The following is a 17,357-nucleotide window of genomic DNA, read 5'->3' as shown; positions in this document are numbered from 1 at the left end:
ATGAGCTTAAGGCCTTTTCATGACCTACTTAGATCGGTCACCTAATTTGATTTGGAGATGCAATTTCCTCCCATAATTTACATTGGTCTTCGATTCTAGAAAGGTCGCACGCGCAGAAAACTTTGACCCTTCAATACAGTCAGTTTGGGATGGTGAAACGTCAAAACATCGCCATGAGTTGGTTAGTCAGATCATAGTACCACAAAAGACCGGCGCGGAAAAATGACCATCAGTCCCGTCTCCCTTATTATTATCTTTGTAAATGGGAAAAATTAGGTGATCAAGTCTAATCATGTTGTATGGATGCTGATTAAGTTATAAGTTTCAATTTTACCAATTTAATTCTAAACTTGTGCGTGAAATTTTGATGTAATCATTTAGTCAAATTTTATCTGTGGAATTGATAAGTTCATTTGCATTTTAATCAAGGCTTTATGAAAAACTTCTCTTAGATTAAAAAAAAAATTAGAGAGCATCATGTCCTCAAAATCCTTGTGACGAAGTAGCTATTTACAGATATATTGTAGCCTATATATATTATGTATAAAAAAAAATGAATTGAGCCAATTTCACTATGTTTTTGTGCCTTTGATTAACACTAAATGATATCTCATCTCATTTCCTTTCGACTTTGATTTGACGTCAGTGGGGCTATTAATTTCACCATAGTGATTAAATTAATGAGAAACATAGGAAGGATATTCTCTAATTAGTGAGTAGGAATAAACCATGTTGTGATGTTGATGTGCTTTCCTTTGTCTTTTGACAGCTTGGGCTTATTCTGCGGTGGTGGATGAACTTGAGTTGTAAATGTGCCTATATGTCAATTTGCAAGATGAACACTAGTGATATTTGCCATATAAGAAAATGAGACATATGTCTAATTAAACCCCTAAGATCACGAGATACAACTTTATAATTATAGTAAATCGAAAATAGACATCCACTTTATGGATGATTAATTTGTTGGAACAGATAGAATCGATGCTCGGGACATTTATAAGGGATCTTTCTGGCAAAACAAAGCGGATGTTACATTATAAAGAAGCTGGAATGGTTAATCGACACGCTTATGAAGGCATGATCTTAAAAGTAATGGACAAATTAGGCAATCGAATATATTCCGATCTTAATAAACATATATAATCTTTGCCTTTGTTTTGATGGTTCGATGCTGCCATTCCTCCAACACTTTTAACATATAATCAATTATACAAAGCACCAGATATGTCCCGTATTATAATTGTTGGATCTTATTTAATGAAAGAAGATAATCTTAAGTAATATGTGTATATGCACTTTAACGTCCTTTTGATTTTTCGATCACGTCATCATTCTGCTCATTTATTGAAAAAAAAAATCTCTAGAAGGAATTTATTCCGATACTGATGACAATTCTCTTGCACTTAAAAAGAGATCAGTGCATGCTCACTGTATGTATCCCATATTTTATTTCGACATAATTACTCAAAACCCCCTGTGATATTTTGCACCATTGCAAAATTAAATTTTGAAAAGTTACAGATTACTCTCTCGTCTTTACCTTATATGTGCAACAGTCCTTGAGCTTTGAAAAGTTAAGTGCCACCCACTGAACTCGGATTTTTGCTGAAGTTGTTAATAAATTTGTCCATGTTACCCTGAAATGTTACTTGAAAGAGGAACTATTCATTTTTTTGACCAAGATAACTATATAAGATGGTTAATATAAATTAAAAATAAATAGATAGGATGCATAGTTGTGATGAAACTAGGAATCTTTAGTAGAGGTTTCTTTGATAAAGAAAAATGACTTAATCCATTGTTAATACTTAATCGTGGTGCAGACAAAAAAACCAGCCATACCAATAAGAATCAAAGTGTAAGGGAGTAATCCGTAACTTTTCAAAATCTGGGGGTTATGATGCAATGGCGCAACAATTGAGGGGAATGATTGGGAATTTTGTGAACATGATTTTAGGATAGAATCTATAACTTGAGAACCGGATCAGTGGAAACTTGTCTAGTTCTCCGGAACTTGAGAACGGGATCAGTAGGAACTTGTCTAGTTCCAAATTCCAAAGTATGTATAGTAGGTTTTAAGTTTCAAAATTTAGAATACTTGTTTTGATGGATAGATTCCAAAATTTAAATTGGTGAAACCCCAAACTTGAAATCTGTAACAAGCTTTTGTATTTTCTTGGTCTATATTTTTGTGTTAGCCTACGGTATTCCATGATATTCGATGATAAATGGTTCATAATCCTAACTTTCATTTTATGACTAAAACTTTTACTTTATTAATGTTTCATATTTTTCGTGTGTTAAAATATATAGTTACTGAATTGTAATAATAGAAAATGATAATTATTAAAGACAATAATTTATTGAAATTATTCAATTAATAATAAAGATGGAACATGGATAAATTCTAGAACCTACGAAATGATAGGTTTCAAAGTATACAAAGTGGTTCTAGAAAATGATGAATATTTTTAAACGGGTAGATTTCAAGTTTCATATCCCAAGTGAAATTTGTTCGAAATATGAAATGGCTCGCCTTTGTTGTAAGATGATGTCAAATTTAAAGGAACTTTTGGGCACTTGAGCCTTTTATCTATTTATGTTATTATTCGAACTTCGTACACATCATTTTATTGTTTTTTCTTTTTAGGGGCCAAAATAAGGACAAACGAGTCAAAGACGAAAAATCTTACGTCAGTTGATGTCGGTACGTCGGTCGCGTGCATTAACTTCCTGGAAGAAGAAGGAAGAATAAAGAAGAGACCAATCTTCTCAAATGAACCTTGACAAAAAGGCCTTGGGAAGCACCAAAAAGGCGAAATAAAAGAGAACCTTATCGAAACGGCATACGAATGCGAGCCCGTCGACCACCACACCGGCAAAAATCCAACTTCGCTTCTTCCAAGAAAAGGGTAAGCAAAAATGCCACTACTCTCGAGTCACGGGTCATAACTGACCACGTCTCACGGGGCAGGCCCACACACAATGCGACCAACCCTTGCATGCTCCCATTTGTCGAAGCTAGATATGCCAGACGGATAGGTCGGATCGAATCGCAAATTGTCCAGTTCAAATTGATTTGTCGAAGCTAGATATGCCAGATGGATAGGTTGGACCGAATCGCAAATTGTCCAATTCAAATTGATTTGATTTTCATACAATACAAATATAATGATCATCTCTAATCAATCGATAAATAACTCGATCCATATTATTAAAACATATTTATATTTAGCTATATCTAGAGTAACTTATATTTCAAAGTAAGTGAGTACAAGTTAGAGTGAAGAAAAGTCATAAAGATGGCTTGGTTTGGAAACTTATTTAATGCCTATATTGTTCTAGACTCATCATTTCAAATCCGATTATGATGCATTTGCTAACTAACTCATATGACAATTCAGCCTATTAAATATAGGTTAGAAGATGAGTTTATGACTCGTTTTGATAGGTGCAGGTGGCACGTATGAATCAACCCCATTTTAGCTGCTAAAAAGAGACGAGAGGTGCACACAATGTGACAATTGAGATCGAGTGGCTTCACATGCATTTGAAAAATGAAATTTTTTCGCACAGCATAACAATTCTTTTGTATGCTCGATGCACGCAAGTCTAGCTCCCTCATTGTTCGATACGTGCACTTAAGTATTAAACGCAATAATATATAACTCACATGAATGAAATCAATTGTAAAGCATAAAAATAATGAAATTCACATCATCATGGTTAGGCTACATCGTAATCCTAACAAAAGAAAATTAGAACATAATAGAAGAAAAAGTAAAAATATAAATCAAATCCATCATCTTGAATCAAAGAACAAGAATTCTGTTACCACTTTTGTCTTCTTTTCAAAATACTTGAAAAACTCTTAGAAGAATGAAAAACGATCTAACTCTTTCCCCTAAAACCCTAGCTGTCTCTCTCTCTCTGTCTCTATTTATAGGATATATCCAAGATATCTATCTCCCAACGCTTGCAGATAACATTGGGAACAAAATCAAGAATTTCCTGATTTGATATCCATCTTTCACTGCTGCTTTTATTTGAATTTCGATAGTTACAATTATTTTCCTTATCCTCTTCATATCTCATTATTCTGCATAAATAAGAAAAATTCAAATAATCAGAAGGAAATCCAAATATTTTCTCACAGATAATGCATTAATTACTGTCTAAAATAGGTAAAATAACCTTATTTTTATAGAGTTATCACTCATGCTACGGCTCGCACGGTTTGGGCGGATTCCATGCATTTTCCACTCATAAAAAGCACCATCCACCCCACTCTTCGCACATTCTTGCGAGAACTTGGGCTTGGGCATTGATTACACTCATAACGGTGAATGTCAAATGTTCTTGCAATTGTGTAAAACTCATATATTCTTTCGTAGAATCAATACACGCGATCGACTTTAACTCAACTCGTGTGATTATGATATTTGACGGGTGCCAACATTACTCAACTAGCTCTCTCCATTTAGAAAATTTCCCTAAAAAATCCGTAACCAAAAGGAATTTTCTCTCTCGGATCTAGATCGATTCGATCGGACGGTCACGGTCACGGTCACGGTCACGATCACGATCACGATCGATGAATTCGCAGGCGCCAGACAAGCGGTGCATCATCGTGTTCCCAAGACGCACCTCTCTCCTACTTCTTCGCGGGCCCCACCCCGGCCCGGCCAGGGGGAGGAAGAAGCCGACGCGTCCCCGACGTCCCCCCGACGTCCCCGTCGGGAAGCCGTCGTCAGCGCCCCGTCCACGTGGCGGCAGGTCGGCGGAGATTCGCGGAAGCCAAAACAAAACAAAGCAAAAGCAAAAGCAAAGCAAAGCAGAAAGCTGTAGCGCAGCTCCCGAAGGTGGGGGAACACACGCCCGCCCGACCTCCAAGCGGCCGTCCGACTCGCCACGTGGCGGCTCCCGCGGGCCCCGCGGGCCCCACCTCGCCCCCCAGTCGTCACCTTCACCGAACGCGCCCTGGTCGCGGAGCCACCTCGACCCTTCCCTCCCCTTCCCCCTCCCCCGTCCTATATACAGCCGCGAACCCTCGGCTTTCTCCGCCATCGAAACGCTCTCTCAGCCTTCTCCCCGTCTCTCCTCCGTGCGGATTCGCGTTCTCGTTCTGATCTCCGTTTGTTCTCGGTCTCCCCGAGCGATCGGTTGAATTTTTCTTCTCCGGTCTATTCGTTTGGTTTGGTTTGGTTTGGTTTGGTTTCGTTCCTCCTGTGATTTTAGCCGGATATGGAGAAGCTCGCGCTCACGCTCTCCGGCCTGCTGGCCAAGGTGGCGTCCGACTTCCCCGACCGGAGGGCCATCTCCGCCTGCGGGAAGTTCGACCTGACGCACGCCCGGCTGCAGGAGCTCGTCGACCATGCCTCCGCCCTCCTCGCCGTCTCCGGCGTCGGCGCCGGCGACGTCGTCGCCCTCACCTTCCCCAACATCGTCGAGGTACGTCCCCCACACCCCCGATCGTCGAGCCAGTTCGCGAAGTACGGCCGCATGCATGCCTTTTTTTTTTTTTTTTTTTTTTTTTGGGTGAGGATTCTCGTTTCCGCGATGATCCGATGGAAAATTGCCGATGACGATGTTTGAATTCGTCGCGGTAGCGATGGCTTCCCGATGACGAGTTCGATCGTTTTTGTGGAAGATGGACTAGGAAAATGCGGGATGGGAAGACGTTCCTCCGTGCTTCGCAGTTCTTCGAGAACAGGGGGACGGAAATGGGGTCGATTTCCATGAAAGAAAAGTGCGTCTAAGGCATGAGATTTCTGTGAGCGCGTGATTACTGTTTAACATGAAGTTTTGCAAAAGCTAATCGGAATAAATTGAACAGGGTAGAGCATGAAAGGCATCTTCTGTCGTGTTCTGGGTTCTTTAGGATGTACAAGCATCGATTTATGGAAAAACAAGTTAGAATTCATGAAAAGTAGATGGATGGTTTTAATGGAGTCCAACACTGACAACCCATTTGTCTGCATATTCTGAAAAAATACGTGCTTGGATCTCTGCTGTGTGCGGCGATTGGTATGTTGCTTTGCTGATTGCAAAAGTGTGTTCTGTTTTGCAGTTTGTGATCATGTTCCTGGCAGTAATCCGATGCCGAGCCACAGCGGCTCCACTCAACTCCGCCTACACGGCGGAGGAGTTCGAGTTCTACCTCGCTGACTCGGAATCCAAGCTCCTATTGACACCGAAAGAAGGAAACCAGCCAGCGCAGTCCGCCGCCTCCAAGCTAAACATCCCCCACGTGACCGCAGAGCTTCACTCGCCAAATTCCAAAATCACTCTCTCTTCGACCAAGGTAGAGCCGAGCGTTGACTTGATGTCCAAAGTCGTCAATGAACCCTCAGATGTGGCTCTGTTCTTGCACACCTCTGGCACCACGAGTCGCCCGAAAGGTGTGCCACTGACTCAGCTCAATTTGGCTTCATCGGTTCAGAACATCAAGTCGGTGTACAAACTATCGGAGATGGATTCTACTGTGATTGTGCTTCCGTTGTTCCATGTGCACGGCTTACTTGCTGGATTATTGAGCTCTTTAGTTGCTGGAGCTGCCGTGGCCCTCCCGGCGGCTGGTAGGTTCTCAGCATCCACATTTTGGGCAGATATGATTTCGTACAATGCCACTTGGTACACAGCAGTCCCTACAATCCACCAGATCATCCTGGACCGCCACCTCAGCAAGCCAGAGCAGACTTACCCGAAGCTGCGATTCATAAGGAGCTGCAGCGCGTCGCTCGCACCATCTATCATGGCTCGGCTCGAGGAGGCATTTGATGCACCCGTGCTTGAGGCTTATGCAATGACGGAGGCTGCTCACCTGATGGCTTCAAACCCCTTGCCCGAAGATGGGCCGCATAAGGCTGGGTCAGTCGGGAGACCCGTGGGGCAGGAGATGGCGATTTTGGACGAGCACGGGGCCATACAGGCAGAGGGTGTGAGCGGTGAAGTGTGTATAAGGGGACCGAACGTGACCAAGGGCTATAAGAATAATCCAGAGGCAAATAAGCAGGCCTTCCAGTTCGGGTGGTTTCATACGGGTGATCTTGGGTTTATGGATTCAGATGGGTACTTGCATTTGGTTGGTCGGATCAAGGAGCTCATCAACCGTGGAGGTAACTTCATTGGAGTGCTGAAATATGGCCATTTTGTTTGCCATAACTGTGTTTTGAAAGTAGCTTCGATAGATTCTTTGTTGTGGCCAATGTGGTAAACTTCGGTTTATGCTTTGCAGGGGAGAAGATATCACCAATTGAAGTCGATGCTGTGCTTCTGGCACATCCAGATGTTGCTCAAGCAGTTGCCTTTGGAGTCCCGGATGATAAGTATGGCGAAGAGGTAAACAAACATTTCATTCTTCATTGCTGTGTTGCCTAGTGTTTCTCCTAAAGAATCAGCTCTTTCTGTTCATCGATTTCCTGAGAGATTGAACATTTCTTGAGGCGGTAGTCAAAACTTAGATGACTAGGAAGGACATTTTCGCTCACAAGTTTGGAATGATCAATGCCCGGTTGGTTCATGTGCAGATTAATTGTGCTGTGATTCCGAGGGAAGGTGTCGTGGTAACAGAGCAGGATGTGATCCAGTACTGCAGGAAGAACCTTGCAAGCTTCAAGGTCCCGAAGAAGGTTTTCATCACGGACTCCGTCCCGAAAACTGCCTCCGGGAAGATCCAGCGCCGGATTGTGGCGGAGCATTTCCTCGCGCAGATCTCAACTGCCAAGGTCCCCAAGTTTGGTGCTTAATCATCTCCTTAAGAGCGCGCGAATGTTAAGGTCGGAGTTCATTTTCAGTACCAAATATCAAGTAGGTCGTCCCAAACTCGGGAAAAAACCTAAGCATAAGGGTTGACTTTTTGTCCGTCTCTATATTGCTGACCGGCATGCTCTCTTCACCGATTGCCGGTGGTAGAATGGAATTTGCATTCGTTCTTTGTACATACGCATATTGGTATCAATGAAAAGAAAAATAACGTTCTTGTCCTAAGGAACTTCATGATGACTAGTTCATATCATGGCTTTCATCTTGGTCTGAAATCTTCCCTCTATGACATGACTGCTGCAAAATTCAAGTACTGAACACTACACAAGAAAATTAGACCACAACCAGGAGACACTATTACAACCGGTCCAAAGGCGAGCCGTCGTTGTGATGGATCGGGAAGCAAGAGCTTCTGGCTGGACTGTCGCGCTATCATCGAACCTCCCCTCTCAAGGGCAAGCGACAGGTCGCATTTGCATACACGGAGCCGTCGCCGGAGCTATATGAGAAATCTTATTTCGAACGTAACAAACGTCCTTAATCCATCTATAACCAAAGTCATAATAGTTTACATCATCCGGAGGAGCAGATAATGGTAATTTTTCGCAATCACTAGCTAGATACAATGGCCAAAGTCCAGAAACTAATCAGGCAAATTGGCTGGAACTCCTCCCGCGTGCGATTCAACGAGGTCGTTCCTTGCTTGAAGAGCTCGAGCGCGTTGCTTGATTACTCTACAAAAGAGGCGCTTGATTATCGGACTTATTTCCATGTTCTTCAACCGTTGCGTCCATTCCCAGTCGACCCCAGGTGCTGCCGTGCACGTCATGGAAAAGGGACCGCCATTTGCGCCGCCAAAATGCTTTCCCTTTCATCAGTTGTCGACGGTCATGAGGAGGTGGCGACTTTGCCTTCGCTGGCATGGTTCGTTGCGACCGTTGCTTAGAAGTCAATTAGTTCGAGCTTTTATCTTCGTGAAAAATCCCAACTTGGTCTTGTGAGCTCAGTTCACATGCACCGTTGGATGGAGGTAAGTCTTCTATAAAATTCAAATAATCCAACGGCGTATGTGCATTGGTTTCATGTGCACCGTAATTATGCAATAACAGTTCTCGATGTGCGTCGCCATTTAGCAAAGTGTGAACGTCTCTCAAAGGCTCAAATTTTGTTGACTAGATTTGACACGAAATCAAACTTCATTGAGAATTAATTTTTTGAGGGCCTTCCAACAATAGCCCTTTGCCCAAATCAGACTCGGGATATTGAGATATCACCCTTCTTAATCTTGCTCTTTAATCTTGAATGTACCAAAAATCCTGTGATCATTCCCTATCAAGTGATATTTCCGTGTAGATTTTATCACAATTCAAAAATTTTCCAATCCTTGATAATCGCCACAATTAGAATTAAAACCAAGGACATATCACAACCTTTCAATTGTCCACTCGACTATTTTGCCAATATTCGATAGCAACAACTTTCTGTAATGGAATTGCATTTTCAAAAAGTTCGAGTGCCCGGGCTCTCTCAAGTACATACCAATTCACGACTTAGATTCAAGTTCTTAACATGCAAATGATTTTTCAATTAGGAGTTGCCACTAATCTTTTTTTGGTAGGTCGATCAGAAACCCAAATAAAATAACAAGAGATTTACTTTACTTCTGCAAACCAGACTAAGCCAAATCGTGTACCTCACCCAAGCTATCTCGGAGTTGAAATAAGGAAATCAATCGATGACAACATGCTTCAACCAACTCTTGGGCCTTGTGGAACAAACTCAAGGCCATTGAAGAGCCAACTAATTAATCACACTGATGTTTGTCATTTTCTAGCTACATGTGATGTCATTCTCCATGTCACAATCAAAATTTTGATTTCGCCCTCACAACAGCTCTTTCTCCCTTGTTTCCTCCCCCCCAAAAGAAAATGATATGGAGCTTAAAGAAGAAATTTTGTCAGAAGCTCATCATAGTAGTATAGTATTCATCCAGGCAGCACAAAGATGTATTAGAATCTGTGCTAGCATTATTGGTGGAATGGTATGAAGACAGATATCGTGCTCATGGGAGTGAGCACTGGTCTAGGACTGACCCTGGACCGACCCAATCTTGCCGGTCCTAGTATGGTTCCCAGGGAGACTGGGTCGGTCTTTGATCCTAGGATTCCTAGACTAACACTGTACGAGTTGGTCCTCGATCCTGAGAATTCAGGGTTGGTCCAACCCATATGTCAGTATCAATTAGACGGCCGATGCCAATCAATATCCACATTAGTATTAGTTGACACAAATGTAAAAGTTTTATGATTGAATTGACCAAAAAAATCACTGGTTGAAAGTATCTGCATTTTTAAGATAGCATTTAAATGTCTCTAATGCCCCCAATTTTGTAATGTTGTCTTCATTTACTACCAAAACTTTAAGGCATTGCAAGTTTAGTAAATGCTCTAGTGTTCCTTTGGGCAAACTCTCAATACGTGTTCCAGTAAGGTCAAAGTATCTTAAGTTTACCAACTTTTCCAGACCCTCAAGCTCTTCAAGACTCTCGCAGTAACTAGCGTCCAACTTTCTTAAAGATGTGAGCTTCCCTAGATAAGGAATATGGCGCAATTCCCAACAACCTTTAAGCAATAGTGCTCTCAAGTTTACCATATATACATAAGTTAAACACACCAATTTACACCTAACTTGCTCGCCACATCTGAATAGCCCAAAAGCGTGGCCACAACCTTCACCAAAAAGGGGCTTGGGGTAAACCTAACACCTCTAGTACTACGAGAGTACATATTTCACTATTTTGTACATGATCTCTTATGAAGTGATGTCAAATTTCAATATCCTTTACTCTTGAATGGAGAATGGGATTCTTTCTGAGATTAATTGCGCTTGTATTGTCGCATTTGATTTATTGAAAAGGAATTTTTTATGGAGCAAAAGGGATTTTTTTTTTTCTAACAAATCATTGTTTTTTGATTTTACCTAATTTTATGGGTGTTGTGATCTCCAAAATAATCAATCATACGAAAATAAAGCTTTTTCAAGTTCTTTATGTTTGCTTTCGGGCTTGACAAAAGTGAGGTGCTCATTTTGCTAATGAGTTACGACTAAAGGCTTAGAAGCAACTTTGGTAAAAGCTCAACTTGGGACATCTGTTTGTGGGGTGCTTGATCCTCTGTTAAGGATACCGGTTGGTTACCCGACCTTTCTCAGGGGATGCACCAATCGACCAGATGAGGGCTAGCGACCTTGAGCCACAACGAAGCTCGTTGACCCAAGCCTTGCTGTGGTTGGGTGAGGCTCAGCCTCACATTTGCTGGGCGAGGCCGACCTTGCGCGGCTTGGGCAAGGCTGACCTTATCCTGAGCCTCTTCATGCTATTTTCCAAATTAATATACACAATAACCCCCTTTGGGTGAGTTATTGTATATATTAATTTTTATCAATTAGGAACTCCAAAAATTTATGCCCAAAATTCATCACACAATATGAAGCACTTTACAACATGTGCTTCCCAAGATCATATTACATTTATCAAGCAACAATTTTTGCTAGGAGATTGAGTAACTATTAAGTGAAAAAGTTGAATCTCCACTTAATTCTAATAGCTCATATAATTTGAGTCTTTGTTTCCACATATAGAGCTTCTTCCTTTTCATCTGACTTTAAGGGTGCTGTGATTTTTAAAATGATAAATTGTATAGACATTTCTTTAGATGAGAAATGGCTTTTACTTCAAAATCCTTCCCCACTAGAAGTGGAAGAGACGGAAAAAAAGAAAGTTAAGAGAGTCTCCTCTCTTCTTCAAATGAGCAGAGTGAAGGCATTTATAGGCGAAATAGGCTACCTTAATGGAGCTCGCCTCATCTTGAGGTCGTGCTTGCTCCGACTGGAGGCTACCTCTTTTGGGGCATACATTTTCACCTTCCGAAGTTCGATTTGCGATTCTTGGACAATTGGAAAGCGTGAGATGAATGCTTTCTGATGAGCCCATTATTATTAGATGAAATTGTGAAGTCATGGACTTGAAAATCCAACACCAAACGACGTCGTTTTGTCATTCCGATGAGCTACGTCAGCTTCAAAAATTAATAAAAAAAAATATCACATCGGATTTCCAGCCAGTTAAATCGGCATTGTCATTAAAATGATCGTTTTTCAAATTTGTTGGCACTTAAGTCATCCAAAATAAAATTTTGGCACCAAAGTGAGCGTTGTACATTACTTTTGACACTTTTACTACGGCTGGGGACGGTGGCTGCGGTAGCTAGGGTTTCACAGAGGGGGGTGATAGCGGTAGCGATGCAACTGACGGTGGCGACGGAGGTGAGCAGAGCCCGTCATCACCTGTCCACGGCGAGATGCGTGAGTTGTCCTCGTGGGTCCGGTCGGCACAACATGGCGGTGAGGTGGGTAGCAGGCGTCAGAACGTCGATCGGCGTCGAGGTGGAAATCTTTCTAAAAACCTTCAACGGTTGAACGGAAACGTTACCAAACGCACCCTTAGGAGTTTAACGATAAGCTTTTGGAACCCATTTGTCCCCGCAGATTTCCAACTGTCGGAGATTTTTAGGCAAAATATCAAAATGGAATTTTTAATGGAGCAAAAGGGAACAATCGGATTTCTAAAGTAGAGCCCTAAGAGCTTGTTTAATTTTTTAGCACAATTTTAGAGACAAGGGACTTCCACTTTTTTTTTTTTTTTTTTTTTTTATAAAGAAATCGGTCCAAAAAGTCTATCAATAAATATATCAACATATCATGCTTATGCATAACCGGCACTCATGTAATTTCATTTAGTGTCGTCCTGGCTTGACTAGGTCCTCCTAGCTTGACCGGGTGGTTGTCGTATGCAAAATTGCCTACTTTGGCTAAGTCAGTGACCTAGGGCATGGGTTCAAAGCTCGGCCCTTTGGTTGGCTCTAGCTACTCGTGGCTGACTTAGAGCTTGTGGTAGGCCTGGGCGTAGAACCCACCCAAGCGGGTCAGGCCCAACTAGCCTTGGTTGGGTTTCACTCAGCTTGAATTGGGCTTGAACAGCAAGCCCAATTCCCCTGTAAAAATACTCCCTTGGGGGCCCAAAAGAAAAAAGGCCAAGTGGGCTAGATCTGTGATCTGGCCCGGCATGACTTCTTTAGGGGACAAAAATTGGGTCAACTGAATTGAGCAAGAAAGCTACGCATGATCATATAAGGATTAATTTAAAATAAAGAACCTTTTAAGTTATGTGATAACTAATTAAGGATTATTTGAGATGTGACATATAAAGCACCACCTAAATCCAGGGGTGTCTAAAGTTAGATCCAAAGGCATGTTTTTGGCCCAAAAGTGCTTTTATAACCTTTTTAGCTCTTAAAGCTTATGGAAATATTCCGAGTTATGTCGAAGTCTCATGGCAGCCTTGGTTAGAAAAGGACCAAGGAATATTGAGTAGTCCAAAAATATTATTCTTTCGGAATAGGGTTAATACCCTCGAAAAACCCCAACCGGTATACCCGTGACAAATTTACCCTAAACTATTTTTTTGACCACCAAAAACCCCAAACTGGTATATCTTTGATAAATTTACTCCAAACCGGTACACTTGTGACAAATTTACCCTATGTTAATTTTCATTAAATTATACTGCAAAATTATTGAATTAAATGACATGTGACAGTTGACTGGTATACCAATTTGTGATTTTATGCTCTGTTTATCACAGTTTACAATTTTTATGATTTTTTGAGGTATTAATCCAATTTAGCGGAGGGTATATTTGTCATAAATTTACTAATTTGGGGTTTTTTTGTGGTCGAATAAATTAGTTTGGGGTAAATTTGTTATAAATGTACTAGTTTAGGGTTTTTTTTATGATCAGTCGGGATAAATTTATCATAAGTATACCGGTTTAAGATTTTTCATGATCTAAAAAATAATTTAGGGTAAATTTGTCACAGGTGTACCGGTTTGGAGTTTTTCAGGATATTAACCATTGAGAATATTAGTGCTGTAACTATTTGAAAATATAAAAATGAATAATTTACTTAAATAAGTGGTTACTTTGCTTAGATTAAATTAGAATTAAGAAATAGTCGTTTTCTCTATTGAATTTAATTAATTTTAGATTCATAAAACGGTATACCATTATTTTGTCGAAATTAGTTTAGAGATATCATACTGAATTCTACGTATGAATTTTGACAGATCGTTCCAAATTGGAAAATAATGTTACATGGAAGGTAAAAGGTGAAATATTTTTTACGTTGTACGCATTAAGAATGATCCTTTATTCATTCTAGAAAGTCAAACCATGGGTTATAAACCAAGGCCCATCGCATGTTTTATTTTCAATAAAAGCTGTAAAACATGATGATTCTCTTTATAACATTTTTAGGTTTTTATAGCTCGATACTATGGTGAATGAACGAAAATGGCGTCGTACAAGGTAGACGCATCCAATTAAGTCATTTCATAATTTAATTCTGTTAGTTTCAAATTATATTTAATCATGCATCAGTAAATGAAGGGCGAGGCTAGTTCATCGTCACTATGGCTCCACATGACAACCTTCCCCAGCCCAAGAATTTCTATTCTTCTCTTCCCCAGAACAAAAAAAGAATAGAAACCCGTTTGATAACGGCAAGTTAATTTTTTGTTCCCGGGAATGGTTTTGGAATAGAAACGAGAAGTAAAAAAAAGTTACTTCTCGTTCCCGGCCAAGAATTCCCAGGAACAAAAATAAGAAACAAATTGGGCAACCCTAATTTCACTTTCGCGATCTTCCCTTTTCACCTCTCCCTTCGTCCGCTCACCTCTCTCCGATCTCATCTCCAGTCGCTTCTCTCCGGTCTCGTCGCCGCCGGTCTCGTCACCGCCGGTCCCTGCCGCCGGGTCCCGCTCGTCGCCTCCGCCTCGCCTCTCTCCGGTCTCGTTGCCGCCGGTCTCGTCACCGTCGGTCCTGTTGTCGCTGGTCCTGCTCGTCGCCTCCGCCTCGCCTGTCTCCGGTCTCGTCGCCACCGGTCTCGTCACCGTCGGTCCATCCTCCCCACCGCCACAACCAGACCCTTCTCTCTCCTCGCTCCGCTCCCCTGAAGACCCACTTCGCGTTTTGCCCGATAAGGCTGCCTCCGCCGTCGCCTCGTGCCGCTTCGCGGTCGGTCCGTGCGGTGGTTTCGGCTCGCAGGCTGTTCGAGGAGGAGCTTCCGCGGCGCGGTGGTGGTCGCCGCGCCTGGGTCGTTCCGGAAGTCGGAGGAGGAGTGGCAAGCGGTCCTGTCGCTCCGTGCGGTGGTTTCGGCTCGCCGGGCCATTCGAGGAGGAGCTTCTGCAGTTATGTGCTAGTGAGTGTTATTGGTTCTCTTCTCATGATCAGAAGGTTGTTTATGATCAGAGATACTTGATACTAACGCTCAGGCAGCAAAATCCGCACAAGATAGCAGTTTCGAGACAAGGTCATGAAAGCCAACAACTTCTTTCCTTCCCCCTTCTTTCGTTCCCCCCAATATATTGTAGGTGTTCGCTGATATATCTCATCAGATTTTTAATCTATTATGTTCCATGAAGGCAGAAGTACTTGGTCTTGATCCTAGAGAAGTTGATGTTCCAGTTGTTCGGGGTCACGCGGTGGTGACAATGTTACCTTTTTTATCTCAGGTTTGTGTTGTATTCTTCCTAATAAGAACTTCTTATATGTTCAACAGCGAGCCTATTAGAAATTGCACTTTCTGTAGAATGCTAAATGTCAGTTGGCATTTTCAAAATCTGTAGACGTCAATTTTGGCAGTGTTGACATTATATCACATTCCGTTAGTCTCTTCAGTTTTGGGTTTCAGGTCGTATAATAGTGCTTTAGCTATTCTAGTGATGTTCATTTTGCTTAGGGCTTGTGACAAGCTCCGGAATACCAAGGCTCCCTGAGGAGTACACTGTTACCAGCAAGCATTTTTGTTTCCCAGACACTCGACTGCATGCTTAATCATGTTAGAGTCTGTAAATTCTTTAAATTCACGAGCCATTTCGAAGATGTGCTATGCTGAGAAGTTTCTTTATGAGAAGGATGAGATTTTCGCAAGAATCACTTCTTAGGTCCATGTAGGCATATCTCTACATTCGATTTACCAAAGCTGCCTTGGCAACCTATCCACTACCACTACACAAGAAAAGTGTTGATAAAGATCTTTGTCAGAATAAATGGGACACCTCACGTGTGAAAATATGCACAAGGTGATGATTGCTTTGTCTTGGGCTATAGGTAGAAGCAAGCAGTTATGGAGAATATCTTAGTTTATGATTATTTTGTCTGGTCCTTATAAAGGAAAACAACGGAAATTATCAGAAAGTATGTAAAACAGAGCAGCATGCATCTGTTGTTGTTACGGCTAGGAGGATTACTTGAATTTTGATGATAAGTGGAGAAGTTTCGTGCAGTGACAGAATTGTTGAATATATCAAGTTCTCCTCAAGTGAATTTTGAGGTCAACTCAAAACTGGATTTTTTTGCATCTATTTCCACAATGAAATGATGACATCACGTCTTAGTCTTCATTTGTTTGCTTCCTTTGTTATGTCATGAAGCCGACTGAATCGTGTACTCTGTGTTTTATGATTTTAGGCTAAAAGCTGAAGCTGGCTTGGCAACTCTCTCAATGGCGAGTCCTTCTTCGGCCTTTTGAGTTGTGATCCGATCTCTTTCATGAACTGGAAAGTTGATGGCTCTTTTATATGTGGACTCATTTCACATGGTCACATAATGTGAAAATGAAATATGCAGGCACATGCTGCTATGAAGTTCGCCGATGCGTGCTGCGTAGGTTGAGGGGCTACTTTGGCATTGTTCAGTGTTTATTTGTTGCTTCTCGGGTTTGGTGCCTTAAATAAAACTTGTCAAGATCCGATCCTCTTACTTCTCTTGAATTCAAAGTAAAATGACCAATGATTTTCTCTATTGTTATCCCTTTTTTTTAGGTTCCTGTTGGGTGCTAAGGATTTGTTACTGCATGAGTGCTGACATCTTGGTTACTTACGAAGTCTTATACTTTTCACTTTTCATCAAAACAAAGGTGAAGGGGTGAATCTGCCACCTGCAGTGCCATCGCCTCCGATCGCCTCTCTCCAATCCTACTGCCTGCAATCCCGTCGCCTCTGGTCAAGTTTCTCCGGCTCGCATCGCCTCTGGTTGCATTGCCTCGTGGTCGTCTTGCCCTAAATCAGGTTTGTTACTTTGATTCTTTCTCATTGTACCTGTTCTAGTGGTGATTCTCAATTTTTCTGAAGTTGAATGTGTCGCCTCTGTCGCGTTGCCTCTGTTTGTGCTCGCTTCTCTCACATTGCTTCCCCCGTGCTTGTGTCGCCCTTGATCAATGGAGGTAGAGTGGATACCTGGACCTAATGGTTCGGGATATGCATGTAAAATGAAGGAAAGCTTCATTTCTTGGATGTAGCTAAGCATGTTGCGCCTTATGCACATATATTTACTGAATTTTATGGTTGATTTAGATTGAATAAGGCCTATGCGATCTGTCTCTCTCTCTTTCGATATGACGCTCGCTCTTTCTCTATTTTCTCCTATCAATTGCATACCTGAAACTCTGCTGTAATTTGTCAATGTTGCTGAA

General features: G+C 41.7%; 1 protein-coding gene across 1 annotated transcript; it reads left to right on the top strand.

Annotated features, from left to right (window-relative positions):
- The first annotated feature begins 5,054 nt into the window (after nucleotides 1-5,054).
- LOC104443795 (oxalate--CoA ligase) lies at nucleotides 5,055-8,004 on the top strand. Its single transcript, XM_010057320.3, has 4 exons — nucleotides 5,055-5,454; nucleotides 6,074-7,121; nucleotides 7,241-7,344; nucleotides 7,533-8,004. The coding sequence occupies exons 1-4, from the start codon at nucleotides 5,248-5,250 to the stop codon at nucleotides 7,749-7,751; spliced, it is 1,578 nt and encodes a 525-aa protein (XP_010055622.1). The 5' UTR covers nucleotides 5,055-5,247; the 3' UTR covers nucleotides 7,752-8,004.
- The last annotated feature ends 9,353 nt before the right edge of the window (nucleotides 8,005-17,357 follow it).

Source organism: Eucalyptus grandis, chromosome 5, assembly GCF_016545825.1.
Source record: "Eucalyptus grandis isolate ANBG69807.140 chromosome 5, ASM1654582v1, whole genome shotgun sequence".
Lineage (NCBI taxonomy): Eukaryota > Viridiplantae > Streptophyta > Magnoliopsida > Myrtales > Myrtaceae > Eucalyptus > Eucalyptus grandis.
Note: the sequence above shows the minus strand (reverse complement) of the source record. Positions and strands in the feature narration are given on the sequence as shown.